At 41.8% G+C, this 14,334-nt stretch overlaps 1 protein-coding gene across 2 annotated transcripts in view; it reads left to right on the top strand.

Annotated features, from left to right (window-relative positions):
* Window positions 1-514: 514 nt before the first annotated feature.
* LOC106576778 (gamma-aminobutyric acid receptor subunit pi) overlaps window positions 515-14,334 on the top strand; it is a 74,863-nt gene continuing 61,043 nt past the window's right edge. The window contains exons 1-2 of one of the 2 annotated variants that reach the window (XM_014154177.3): window positions 515-779; window positions 11,927-12,016. In XM_014154177.3, coding sequence (XP_014009652.1) covers window positions 11,961-12,016 — 56 coding nt within the window. In that variant the 5' untranslated portion in view covers window positions 515-779; window positions 11,927-11,960. The remainder of the gene's footprint in view (window positions 780-11,926; window positions 12,017-14,334) is intronic. The other variant, XM_014154175.3, reaches the window with a different exon arrangement.

The raw sequence follows: 14,334 nt of genomic DNA, 5'->3' as shown, positions 1-14,334 counted from the left end.
GAAATTTCAGAGTGTTTTCTATCAAAATATACTAATAATATGCAAATATTTGACTCTGGGCACGAGTATTAGGCAATTTACTCTGGGCACGCTTTTCATCTGAAAATGAAAATACTTCCCCCTATACCTTAAAAAGTTAATGGAATACATACATTTTATAAGCTGTTATGTAAAGGGGTGGCTAATTTAAGAATAGGATGTCTTCCAATACGTTTGGATGTTGCCATCCCAGAAATGACATTAATTTCCTCTGCGATTGGTTCCTTTGGGCTTCAATAATTGACAGGCTACTATGCTTTGTTCTACAACGACTTTGTCCCAGTGTTAAATGGGAGGTGATTTTGCCACTGTCAATGTAGCTTCCCAATGAATTTTTTTTTAAACAAAATGTATCACATCATCCAATGGTGTTCTTAATGTTAATAGTTTTTCCATCAAGGGAATTATATAAATAGTGTAAATAAATTAATTTGTTCTGAGTGGGCCAAGTCATTGTTGGTGACATTCATCTCGTGCGTTGTCTTTAGAGACCCCAAAGCGGCGGTAGGGTTGGTTGGTTGGACCATTGCGATTCATTGTGCACAAGGCAAGCGGCTTCTCCTTGTTGACGGAAATTCGCTGACAGAGCACCAGTTGTTTTCGCAGGCAGATGTTGGCGACTGAAGTGGGCTACCGGTTACAACTTTAATTTTAATGCTAAGGAAAATTCGATGACACGTACTCTTATCGCTAGTATAAGCTGAAATGTATGGTATGCGCTCGGCCACCAATCACTACAGGTAAGAATGTGCCTACGTGCTTTTAACTTTGTAGTAGCCTGTTTTGCAATATGATACAACCACCCATGAAGTTTGGCATGTACAATGAATGATTCTAGGGTTTGTATTTACGTTTTACATGTTTTAATATGGTTGAGTAAACCTACCTTCAATCAAAGGAACATGTTTCGTTTGTTGGGCATATTGGTTTGTTTTCAGCAGTCAGTACGCTGAAGCTTCGTAGACTTGAAGCCTCGTAGACTTCCAATGGTTTTTAAATGGTTTGCTAATTTATGTTTTGAATATGAAAAGTAGCCTAATAAACAATTGTTCAATAACATATGTAGGTTCATGTTTTTTATACAAATATCTCCAATATCACATTGTGTCATATAAAAGTGAAGCACTGAACAATAGCCTATCCGATAATAATGTAATTATAATCTTGTGTATAGGGTGAAAACAACTTTATAGGGATTGAGTGAACGTGTCATATTCATCCAGTTTTGTGGATATCAAGGCTGTGTGACTGTTGCGCTCCTAAAGATTGGAGGTCGTGTGTACATGTTCCACTTAAAGAAAGGATGCTGTGTGGTTAAACTATAATTTACTGTATGGGTAGCCATGCTTTATGTTGAATGCTTGATTGACTCTTACCGAGTGCAATATTCACTTTGCCATTGCGGTTAATTAGAACATTCTAGTTGGGGTCAAGACCTCGACAAATTGCCATCACCTTTTATGCACTTGAATTATTTTTGGGAACGGGCATTTTAAAGTGTCAAGGAATGGCAGCGCTCACACCAGGTGAAGGTCATATACACATTTCATACAGCCCCACATGATATATGTAGACCTGCATCCATGTGTGGATGTGTGCGCGTTATAGTGGAAGTGGGTGTTCATGTGCTGATGGAGTGGAGGATTAATATGGTTATTCATTATTATGTAATGCAGGCTAATCATTATTTGATGCATACAATTCATTGATTGTTCTTATCATGGGGTAATTTCAAGATATGTAACGATTCACCGAAACTCATCGGTCCGTGTTCATCTGTCCGCTGGAGCCCAAACCCATCCAAATGAAGCATATATTGGTCAGAAAAACGATTAAAACATTACGAATCTCCGGTTCACTAATGTTTTTCACTCATATTTTTTTATTCCGAAAATTCTTCTTATCTGTTGTGACAATTGATGTGTCCTCCTTCAGTTCAGTAGCCCACTGAACTTGTACGCATGTATCTGCGTGTGACTGTCTGATAACTGTGCGTGCGCACGTCGCACAGTGCGGTAGACAGCTAATCACGCCAACAAGGTAGGTCTATCTCTGTTCTAGGCTATTCGTACATCTGCTCGGCACCGTCAGCATTCAGATTAGGAAATGGCTTTTGCAATATCAAATCATAGGCTTTATTAGTTGAATGACAACCAATGTAATTTGCAGGGACATTTGTTACCATTACCAAATGCGCTGTAGAAAATTATGTTTTACCATAGCTAATCGGAGTGGACGCAACTCATATCCAACTGTTGATTGGGGTTTTCAATTATTCCGATTTTATTTAGATTTTTCAGGTTCGCAATAAAACATATTTTGATAATTTTGCTTTAAACAGTCAGTATTTATATTTGGTTATTTTTAAAATAACAGGTAATTTCATAAAGTACATCAATCATTTCTGCGAGTTGTGCGTGCTGGCATTTATTAGAAAAAGCCGGATAAGTTCTCCAGTAAAATTCCCGAATGTCTAAACTATTGGCTTTTGAGATGGGTGTAAAATTATAAAGTTGCATTATATTAATTGGCTAAATGTCATGCTAATTTCAAAAGATAAATGTTGGCATAGGGGGGGGGGGGGGGCATAAATTGATAGTGGGGTGGTAGATGCTCAGCCTGCCCTATGGCTCAGCTCAGGGTCAATGGCTGGAAGGGAACCAGCTTTTGTCGAAATAATGGTTAGGGTTTTAAAATGCGATTTTTGACAGTAATCTGACAAAAGATGAATCCCTTCTTGCCATGACAAAGCTTAGGTGCAAACACACACACACACACACGCACACACACACACACACACACACACACACACACACACACACACACCACACACACACACACACACACACACACTCATCTTAGAGAAGTCATCTCAGACAGATCCAGCAGCAGATATTCATTTAAAATGGAAAATGAATATGTTCATGCAAAAAATGTTAGTGTATCGAATCAAACTGAATCGTATCAATTCGTTCCCCTAATCAAACCGAAACGCACCATATAGGACCCAATGTATCTAGATGCGTATCGAACTGTTTGTGAAAGGAGAGATGCACATCCCTAGTAATTTTCACTTTAGCCTATTGCTACCCTCAGGCTATGAAGCCTATCAGATTAAAGATAGCTATCAGCGGTTGGCAAGAGTTCTGAAGCACCAAACAGCTCTAGAGTACATTGATGTTGTTTCATGTAATCAAGTAGTGTATACAAATGAGGAGTCCGGTCTGATCTTATCTCGAAAGAAAATAGAAACACTTGACCTGTTCATGGAGGCTGGAGGTTTTGAAATGTCCCTCTCTCCCAAATACACTGCTCAAAAATAAAGGGAACACTAAAATAACACATCCTAGATCTGAATGAATTAAATAATCTTATTAAATACTTTTTTCTTTACATAGTTGAATGTGCTGACAACAATTTCACACAAAAATAATCAATGGAAATCCAATTTATCAACCCATGGATGTCTAGATTTGGAGTGGAAAACCACACTACAGGCTGATCCAACTTTGATGCAATGTCCTTAAAACAAGTCAAAATGATGCTCAGTAGTGTGTGTGGCCTCCACGTGCCTGTATGACCTCCCTACAACACCTGGGCATGCTCCTGATGAGGTGGCGGATGGTCTCCTGAGGGATCTCCTCCCAGACTTGGACTAAAGCATCCGCCAACTCCTGGACAGTCTGTGGTGCAACATGGCGTTGGTGGATGGAGCGAGACATGATGTCCCAGATGTGCTCAATTGGATTCAGGTCCGGGGAACGGGCGGGCCAGTCCATAGCATCAATGCCTTCCTCTTGCAGGAACTGCTGACACACTCCAGCCACATGAGGTCTAGCATTGTCTTGCATTAGGAGGAACCCAGGGCCAACCGCACCAGCATATGGTCTCACAAGGGGTCTGAGGATCTCATCTCGATACCTAATGGCAGTCAAGCTACCTCTGGCGAGCACATGGAGGGCTGTGCGGCCCCCCAAAGAAATGCCACCCCACACCATGACTGACCCACTGCCAAACCGGTCATGCTGGAGGGTGTTGCAGGCAGCAGAACGTTCTCCACGGCGTCTCCAGACTCTGTCACGTCTGTCACATGTGCTCAGTGTGAACCTGCTTTCATCTGTGAAGAGCACAGGACGCCAGTGGCGAATTTGCCAATCTTGGTGTTCTCTGGCAAATGCCAAATGTCCTGCACGGTGTTTGGCTGTAATCACAACCCCCACCTGTGGACGTCGGGCCCTCATACCACCCTCATGGAGTCTGTTTCTGACCGTTTGAGCAGACACATGCACATTTGTGGCCTGCTGGAGGTCATTTTGCAGGGCTCTGGCAGTGCTCCTCCTGCTCCTCCTAGCACAAAGGCGGAGGTAGCGGTCCTGCTGCTGGGTTGTTGCCCTCCTACGGCCTCCTCCACGTCTCCTGATGTACTGGCCTGTCTCCTGGTAGGGCCTCCATGCTCTGGACACGCTGACAGACACAGCAAACCTTCTTACCACAGCTCGCATTGATGTGCCATACTGGATGAGCTGCACTACCTGAGCCACTTATGTGGGTTGTAGACACCGTCTCATGCTACCAGTAGAGTGAAAGCACCGCCAGCATTCAAAAGTGACCAAAACATCAGCCAGTAAGCATAAGAACTGAGAAGTGGTCTGTGGTCCCCACCTGCCGAACCACTCCTTTATTGGGGGTGTCTTGCTAATTGCTTATAATTTCCACCTGTTGTCTATTCCATTTGCACAACAGCATGTGAAATTTGTCAATCAGTGTTGCTTCCTAAGTGGACAGTTTGATTTCACAGAAGTGTGTTTGACTTGGAGTTACATTGTGTTGTTTAAGTGTTCCCTTTATTTTTTTGAGCAGTGTATGTGTATATTTGTGTGATTTGAGAAACAGCCAAGACAACTGTCTCTGTTCTGGTGCAGCTCTGTAAAAAAACACAATGTTACTTATTTATTTTGTTATATTTTTGTGTTTCAACAAATCTCACCGCAGTATGCTTAAACCATTTGCACAGCAGATTTAGCTCCCAGTCAAGCATGATATTAAAAGAGGAAGTAGGGAGCAGAAGTCAATGTGATTAACCTCTCTGGGGTATGTGGGATGCGCGGGACACAGCCAGTGAAATAGCAGGGCGCCAAATTCAAAACAACAAAAATCTCATAATTCAAATTTCTCAAACATACAACTATTATATCCCATTTTAAAGATACACTTCTCGTTAATCCAACCACATTGTCCGATTTCAAAAAGGCTTTACGGTGAAAGCATAACATTAGATTATGTTAGGACAGCGCCTAGACAAGAAAAACCACACAGCCATTTTCCAAGCAAGGAAACTCCAGAGTTCAGAATGTCATTTCCTCTTCCCACCCAGTGACAACATAGCAGATTTAACACATTTTAAAAAGTAATCCAAAGGCAACAAACATGTATTGGATGATGCACAGTGGTAAGAAACTCCTTTCTATCTGTATATCTCCCCTTTTTCTTCCCTGCTGTGCTCGTTATATGCTGTGTGGGTAGAGACTATGCCCTGTGCAAACATTACTCTGCAGAATTGGTGGTTGGGCAGACAGGCAGTGCTATGAGATGATGAGGTATGGGTGCAGCTGGGACCTGGAGGGTGGCACAGAGCACCAGGTGGCTCATCCCTCCTTCCTGATTCAGATTGATGGGCCTCATCTCCCAACCACCCACTCTCTGGCCCAGGTGCATCATGGGAGTGAGGGCCAGGGACATTTGGGTTTGGACTGACCTGGCTGTCCCATCCGTGTGGCCCTTTGTGCCCTGTCTGACTTGGGATGTTGCAGTGGCACTGTCATCACTCATCTGGGATGAGGTCTGATGCCAAAAATTGTCCTGATGTAGCCAACCAGTCCCTCAAGCTGTCAGAGTGTCCAGATGTACATTCAGATCAACTGTTTTTAGAGTGATATTTTATTCAACAAAAAATATTTGATTGTCTTCTTCATTTTCTTCTTCTTTGATCGTTATCATCTTCATCATCATTATTATTATTATCATCATCTTATTCATCAGTACCGCCTACACCTGCACCACCATCTCAAAATGCAAGCTCCTTTCCAACCACATTCATATCCACTCAAAGCCTGCAGATTTCCTGTAATGTTTTAGGAGGCGAAGGCAAGGTCACAAGCATCCCTACGCTGATGCAGGGCAACTGGAGCCAGAAACTTGTCTGGAATGATGAGGAGGATAAGTCAATTAGAGCCCAAATCAAAACATCAGAACTCGCAGACGAAACAGAGTGTTGCATAGGAGAGGGATCCGCTGTGGTTAGCCGACTGCTCAGACAAAGTCCTCAGGGCCTGCTGTGCCTGTAAGAGGCGAGCTGGGCTGGTGGAACATATTTATAAAATCAGCTCAGCTCTAAATGCTACAGCAGTGTGGGATGTAGTGCGTACTATAATACCTGTTTCCCATGGGAGAAAGCAACGTTTGACCATTACACCAAGAGGTACTGTATATCAGTCTTGGGCTGAGAGTGACACTGTTTTTGATGTCGCAGGCAGGGTTATCTTATCACGAGACCGTGAACCCTACTCACGTTCGTTACACCGACCCAAAACAAACTCTGCTGACTCTGATATTTTTCCACACTGTCCTTTTCAGCAACTGTGGTGGATGCGTAAACTGGCCAGCTCAGTACAGCCCGGCTTGACTTGGTTGCGCTTGGCCGGTAGTGCATAAATGGTATAAGTCAGTAGTCAGGGTCTCAGTCCCAGTTGCCTTAAGAGGTCAGGGAACAAGTCAGGATACAGGACAGGGAAAAAAATTAAAAATCAAGACCACGAGGGGGTCTGACAAAGAGGTGACTCACCAAGCACACCAGGCGGGAAGCGAGAAAACACAGAAAAGGGCAGAACATTTGATCATGTGCTCAGTAACTCAAACATATATATTTTTTCCACACACTTTTGCCCTTTTCAAGTCAGCTTAAAATCAAATGGTAGACAAGATGACAGGATTCTGAAATATGGCTGAAAGAGGTTTCTCTTGAGAGGTTTAATTAGACACTGCTGTCTGTTTGAGGGTGGTCAGTGGATTTGTGGGTGACAAGTAGAATTTTAGCTGACAGACATAATGTACAGCTGACCACCCTGGATTAAGCACAGCTGGACAGGGCAGATTAGGCAACAGGCCCCTACACTGAAAATGATTGAGACAGTGACATAAATATGTATGGCCTCATATCTTAAAATAGCTAGAGCTTTGTCGTTTGGAGATGACTGAAAAGCTTTATTGACTTTTGACTTCAACACATTTAATGAAGGTGCTGTATGCTAGTCTGTTCAGTGTATGCAAGAGTGTGATTATCTGAATTTAAGTGTGCAATCTTAGGATGTACAGTGTTCGTGAGGTTGTGTGCCTTCATTTGCATTGATTGGATGTTTTGTAATATTGGGGTGACGTTTACCCTCTGGTGGCAGGGTGACACTAGCATTGCGGGCTGGATGATTGACAGCTGTCTGAGAAATTGATTAAAAGGGTTATGTTACGTTCATGTACATTTATTGATGTGTTCAGCTGTGTTCAGCCCACAGATTAGTCCAGTAAACCTCAGATCAGTCCAGTGCTTCTTTACACATGAACTGACAAAGAATTCCAATAAAGCAAAATTTGACCATAGATGAGGAATGATTATCGTGGACTTTTTCAAATTTTAACATCTCTGTTTTATTGATAAAGACTGCATAATTTCCAGAATCCGTCCTCGGCTGCGTGTTTCGAACCATTTGTCTCTCGTTAATGGGTTTATTTGACATTTAATTTAATCTTATTTTCGTACTTGCTGAGTGAAGACCAAGGACTGTCCAATAAACCAATCAAAATAAATTTCATGAGATGCAAATATTAGGTCTTCATCATCTGTGATTATTTAAGTGAGTTTGGAGGATATATTGGCATGGATGTTGTTAGGTCCAAGACGAAGTCGAGGGCATTATCACTTTTATACAGTTGAAGTCGTAAATTTACATACACCTTAGCCAAATACATTTAAACTCAGTTTTTCACAATTCCTGACATTTAATCCTAGTAAAATTCCCTGTCTTAGGTCAGTTAGGATCACCACTTCATTTTAAGAATGTGAAATGTTAGAATAATAATAGCGAGAATGATTTATTTCAGCTTTTATTTCTTTCATCACATTCCCAGTGGGTCAGACGTTTACATAAAGCATTGCCTTTAAGTTGTTTAATTTGGGTCAAACATTTCAGGTAGCCTTCCACAAGCTTCCCACAATAAGTTGGGTGAATTGTTTTCCTCCTGACAGAGATGGCGTAACTGAATCAGGTTTGTAGGCCTCCTTGCTCTCACACGCATTTTCAGTTCTGCCCACAAATGTTCTATAAGATTGTGGTCAGGGCATTGTGATGGCCACTCCAATACCTTAACTTTGTTTTCCTAAAGCCATATTGCCACAACTTTGGAAGTATGCTTGGGGTCATTGTCCATTTGGAAGACCCATTTGCGACCAAGCTTTAACTTCCTGACTGATGTCTTGAGATGTTGCTTCAATATATCCACATAGTTTTCCTCCTCTAGATGCCATCTATTTTGTGAAGTGCACCAGTCCATCCTGCAGCAAAGCACCCCCACAACCTGATGCTGCCACCCCCGTGCTTCATGGTTGGGATGGTGTTCTTCAGCTTGCAAGCATCCCACTTTTTCCTCCAAACATAACAATGGTCATAATGGCCAAACAGTTCTATTTTTGTTTCATCAGACCAGAGGACATTTCTCCAAAAAGTATGATCTTTGTCCCCATGTGCAGTTGCAAACCGTAGCCTGGCTTTTTTATGGCAGTTTTGGAGCAGTGGCTTCTTCCTTGCTGTGTGGCCTTTCAGGTTATGTCGATATAAGAGTCGTTTTACTGTGGATATAGATACTTTTGTACCTGTTTCCTCCAGCATCTTCACAAGGTCCTTTGCTGGGTTTGATTAGTACTTTTCGCACCAAAGTTGGTTCATCTCTAGGAGACAGAATGTGTCTCCTTCCTGAGTGGTATGATGGCTGCGTGGTCCCATGGTGTTTATACTTGCATACTATTGTTTGTACAGATTAACGTGGTGTTTGGAAATTGCTCCCAAGGATGAACCAGACTTGTGGAGGTCTACAATTGGCTGATTTCTTTTGATTTTCCCATGATGTCTAGCAAAGAGGGACTGTGTTTGAAGGTAGGCCTTGAAATACATCCATAGGTACACCTCCAATTGACTCAAATTATGTCAATTAGCCTATCAGAAGCTTCTAAAGCCATGACATAATTTCTGGAATTTTCCAAGCAGTTTAAAGGCACAGTCAACTTAGTGTATGTAAACTTCTGACCCACTGGAATTGTGATATAGTGGATTATAAGTGAAATAATCTGTCTGGAAACAATTGTCGGAAAAATTACTTGTGTCATGCACAAAGTAGATGTCCTAACCGACATGCTAAAATTATAGTTTGTTAACAAGAAATTTGTGGAGTGGTTGAAAAACAAGTATTAATGACTCCAATCAACCTCCAAACTGTATAACGGGTCACCAACATATTCAAATAATGATTGCCATATTTTCATTAAAAACATTATTTCTATAAATGTATTCATACTATTTCATCCTTACACAAGATATAGTTCCAACACAAATCTAGGGTTGTTACCCAAGCCGGCTGGTCGTTCGTTTTATCGGTTCAGTTGCTAGAGACTCGACCCAGTTGTTCAGTCTTTTTTTTCTGTATCTATAGAAGCGACCCAGTCGTTTGTTCTAAATGTTTCATTGCCATACTGGCTGGCAACTTTCTTATCCCTTGCTAGCTAGCCAACTACGGCTAACTTAAATTCATGTAAAAAAGGATGCAGCCAGAATAACAGCAAAGTAGCTGCATTTGCATTTGTTCAAGCTGTTTTCTAGTTACATTTATTTGGGTACATCCATACCAATAACCTAATGAGGTGTGATTTCGCCTGTCATCGAACATTTGCTCACTCGTCAGGACACTGATGTTAAGAGGGGCTTGCCAACAACACATCTAACACAATCACTTCAAACTGAAGGTGGAAAGACTGCAAACTATCCGCACTTCGTTTCGTTTTGACCTTTTTCAGTTGACATTTCTTTGTATATATCCATAAAAATGATGTCAGCTGTTCGTGATTTCGACTGGCTGAGAAACGCTGCCTGCCTGTCTGTTCCCTGCCAACTCCCGACCCCCACACGTTCATTACTATGGGACAGCTGGAGATCGAATTTGAATATTGAAACAATGTTGCAATTGTCGGAGAGCCAGACAAAGGTTTATACAAATTTCAGCTGTTGAAAACTAAATGTAAGTCTAAAAGAAATGTGAGATAATGTCTAAAAGCTTTTTATAGTGGAGATGAAGTTTATAACTTGCCTGGCTGGGCTGGATTGCACAGTCAGATGGAACACAGTAAATACGCATTTTAACGTCATAGGTTTAGCCGGTGGTAACTTGTGAAATAGCCACCAGCTGGAATGCGCTTTTAACCAATCAGCATTCAGGATTAGACCCACCCGTTGTATAAAATAACACAATGCATCTGTGTTACGGATATAGGTATCCTGTGTGTGTATTTGTTTTCTCTCCATCTGCCCTAGTCACAGGTTTCGCCAATCAGTCGCCACTGAAGACGCCTTCTCCTTTTCCTTACCCAATCACATCCCCTTGGTTTAAAAACCCAGTCAGTTGTTCTCTCTCTCTATCGCTCTCTCTCTCTCTCTGTCTCACTTTGTCCGTAATTATGTGAGTATGTATTGTTGTGGTTCATGACTGTTGGTGGGAAAAGGGGGTACAAAGCCAAGTCGCCCGTTGGAATACTTTGTCTAAGTACCCTACTTTGTCTTAGAAACCTAGTTAGACCACCCACTGTATTTTATTGGTTAGTTAGCTAGCTGTGCTTGAAGCAAGACTAGCTTAGGGGTTTTTGGATATTTATTATTTCTTTCCTTGGGTCCAGCTCAGCCCCTTTTTCCCACACCCCATTACCGTGTGTTTAAAATAAACCAGAAGTGTTTGACGGTAGGTTTAAGTTGTCTGTGGATTTCTTTTAGTTCTCACTGTTCCTTTTCACTATTATGATTTGCATGAGATATGTTACGGGTCTTGTTTCCATCCCCGTAGACTGTAGGGCCAAAGGGGTTTGTAACAATCTGTTTATTAATGAAATCCAGTAAAAAGAGAGCAAATTTCTGTCACTAAGCATTACTAGGTAACGCTGCAGTTGATGATACCTACAGTAGCATATCATTTTGCAGCTACATTCCTTTTCACCAAACAGCTAAATGTGCCGTCATTTCAAAATCCTTAAAGGGAGTGCTTTCTAAGGAAGGTAGTAATGAAATATCTTTCATTGTCTCTACCTAAACCGAGAGCTTAATGCTTGAGTAGACGTTTCAGATAAGTCATTATTGTGATGTGATTATGCAGTTCAAATGAAGCCCTGCGGTCATGTTAGTAGCTTAGTGAGTTGGTTGTTGGGAGGATGATTTCCAGCCAAAGATGTGCTGACTTCTCTGTATAACAGCACAAGACAAATGGGGGAATCTGGATGATATATGTCAGTTCAGTCATAGGATGACCAAGGAGGTCGACAGTGTGCTGTTACAAAAACAACACAGAAGGCTCAGAAACATCTGTGATGCCCCTCAGCTAATTTGAGTTTGAAAACAGCACCTGAAAAGACTGGGGTTTGGGAGTAATTTTCACTGGTTCTGAACTAAATATTATTCAGTAGATGAACATATGTGAAGTAGTGCGTGCGTTGAAAATGCTGGTACAAACTGTACTCGTCAAAACACAACAGACTGAGTATACCTATGTTTATGGATTTAGTTTTCTCTGTATCCTCTTATTTCAGATAGACTCCACTAGACACCTCCACACCTCCAGCAATGATGGCTGTGCTCCGCTCTGGAGGGAGAGTGTTCGTCATGCTCCTCATTAGCAGGTAAGATACCTTACAATAGAAGCGTTACAGTGACTGCCTGGAACCTGTGGGTATGTATGAATGGTGATTTTACAAAAGTCAGACGACAGTATGAGACTTTTTAAATGAGGTGTTACTGGGACCAGTGTGAAGGATTTATTGAGTGTGTGTGTGTGGACAAAGCAATTCGCCATTTGTTGTTTTACTGAGGCACATCAACACTCAATCATGACTCCCCACGCATTACTCAGAAGCATTGGAATTCTCCACAGAAGCATTGAAATTCATATTGACACTGCCACGGTGCAGCACCAGTGAGGCAGCCCTCAGCACCACATGCACCAAGCACTGAGTCAAATCGGTTGTGCTAATGCCTTCAGGGGTCATGCAGAGAGGATGATGGGATGTTGTGGTGCATATTTGACACTTACCGTGACAGGAACTCATCCTGTTCTTGCCAGTCCATTTTGTTGCAGGCACAATATCCTCCATGCACAACTTCGAAAAGTCCAACCCACTGGGTACCACCTTATTCTGCCATAAAATGTTGGCCCATGGCACACTAGCTCTGGCCCCATCCCCTCTGAGATTAGCATAACAGCAGGAGGCCTGGAAGTCAGTGGTGTCGAGTGTTATATGCTTTGGGTACAGATGCTTTGGTCCAGTGTCCCATCCCACACAGTCTTTGTCCATTCATGCACACAGATAATTGTTTTAATTGTTTATTTAAGCTTTATTTATACAGGTTTTTCTCATTGAGATAAAATCTATTTTTCAAGAGAGACCTGGTCCAACAGCCACAGGGGGAACAGATTCAGACAAAACAACTGACATACACTGACACAACATTGAACAAAACTATAGACACACATACAATACAACAATTACATATTACGTGAAGAAACACAAGTGTCATAACTAAAAAACTGCTGTCCTAAAGACAATTACACTCTTCTCTGATATTTACATCGACCAAGTGTTTAAACTCCACCAACGTGACTAGATCATCAAATGTTTTAATGTCCAGGACCACGGACTTGACTAACTCAAACTATTTCCACCATGACATGTTCTAATTCTTGCTACTGTTAAAAGCAAATGAGAATGGAATCGTAAATTATATTTATTTACTGACCTGATTAAGATAAAGTGGCATTTAACCCAATATGGCCATATAAATCAGTGTATACCAGTGTTTAAGCCTACGCTAGATCAATGACGACGAGTCAACGGTGCTGTAGAGATCACAATGATGTGTTGGACGTTTTTGATTTGTAATGAACTGGAGGGCCGCATGATATACTGAATCAAATGCTCTCAGGGTAGTGATCGAGGCCTGCATATACAGTAGCAGTCAAAAGTTTGGACACACCTACTCATTCCAGGGTTTTTATTTATTTTTACTATTTTCTACATTGTAGAATAATAGTGAAGACATCAAAACTATGAAATAACACATATGGGATCATGTAGTAACCAGAAAACTGTTAAACAAATATATTTGAGATTCTTCAAAGTAGCCACCATTTGCCTCGATGACAGTTTTGCACACTCTTGGAGTTCTCTCAACCAGCTTCATGAGATAGTCACCTGGAATGCCTTTCAATTAACAGGTGTCTTTTTAAAAGTTAATTTGTGGAATTTCTTTCGTTCTTAATGTGTTTGAGCCAATCAGTTGTGTTGTGACAAGGTAGGGGTGGTATACAGAAGATAGCCCATCAAGCGCTATGATGAAACTGGGTCTCATGATGACCGCCACAGGAAAGGAAGACCCAGAGCTACCTCTGCTGCAGAGGAAATCTGTCCTTTGGTCTGATGAGTCCAAATTTGAGATTTTTGGTTCCAACCGCGGTGTCTTTGTGAGATGCAAAGTAGGTGAACAGATGATCTCCGCATGTGTGGTTCCAACCGTGAAGCATGGAAGAGGAGGTGTGGAGGTGCTTTTCTGGTGACACTGTCTGATTTATTTAGAATTCAAGGTACACTTAACCAGCATGGTTACCACAGCACTCTGCAGCAATATGCCATCACATCTGGTTTGCTCTTAGTGGGACTATAATTTGTTTTTCAAGAGGACAATGACCCAACACAGAGTGATGGAGTGCTGCATCAGATGACCTGGCCAACACAATCACCCAACCTCAACCCAATTTTTATTAGATTTTTTTATTTAACCTTTATTTAACTAGGCAAGTCAGTTGAGAACAAATTCTTATTTATAATGGCGGCCTACCCCGGGCAAACCCTATCCCGGACTACGCTGGGCCAATTGTGCGCCACCCTGTGGGACTCCCAATCACGGCCGGTTGTGATACAGCCCAGAATCGAACCAGGATTTG

This window comes from Salmo salar, chromosome 18 (assembly GCF_965601325.2).
Source record: "Salmo salar chromosome 18, fSalSal1, whole genome shotgun sequence".
Classification (NCBI taxonomy): domain Eukaryota; kingdom Metazoa; phylum Chordata; class Actinopteri; order Salmoniformes; family Salmonidae; genus Salmo; species Salmo salar.
This window is presented reverse-complemented; position numbering and strand designations above follow the sequence as displayed.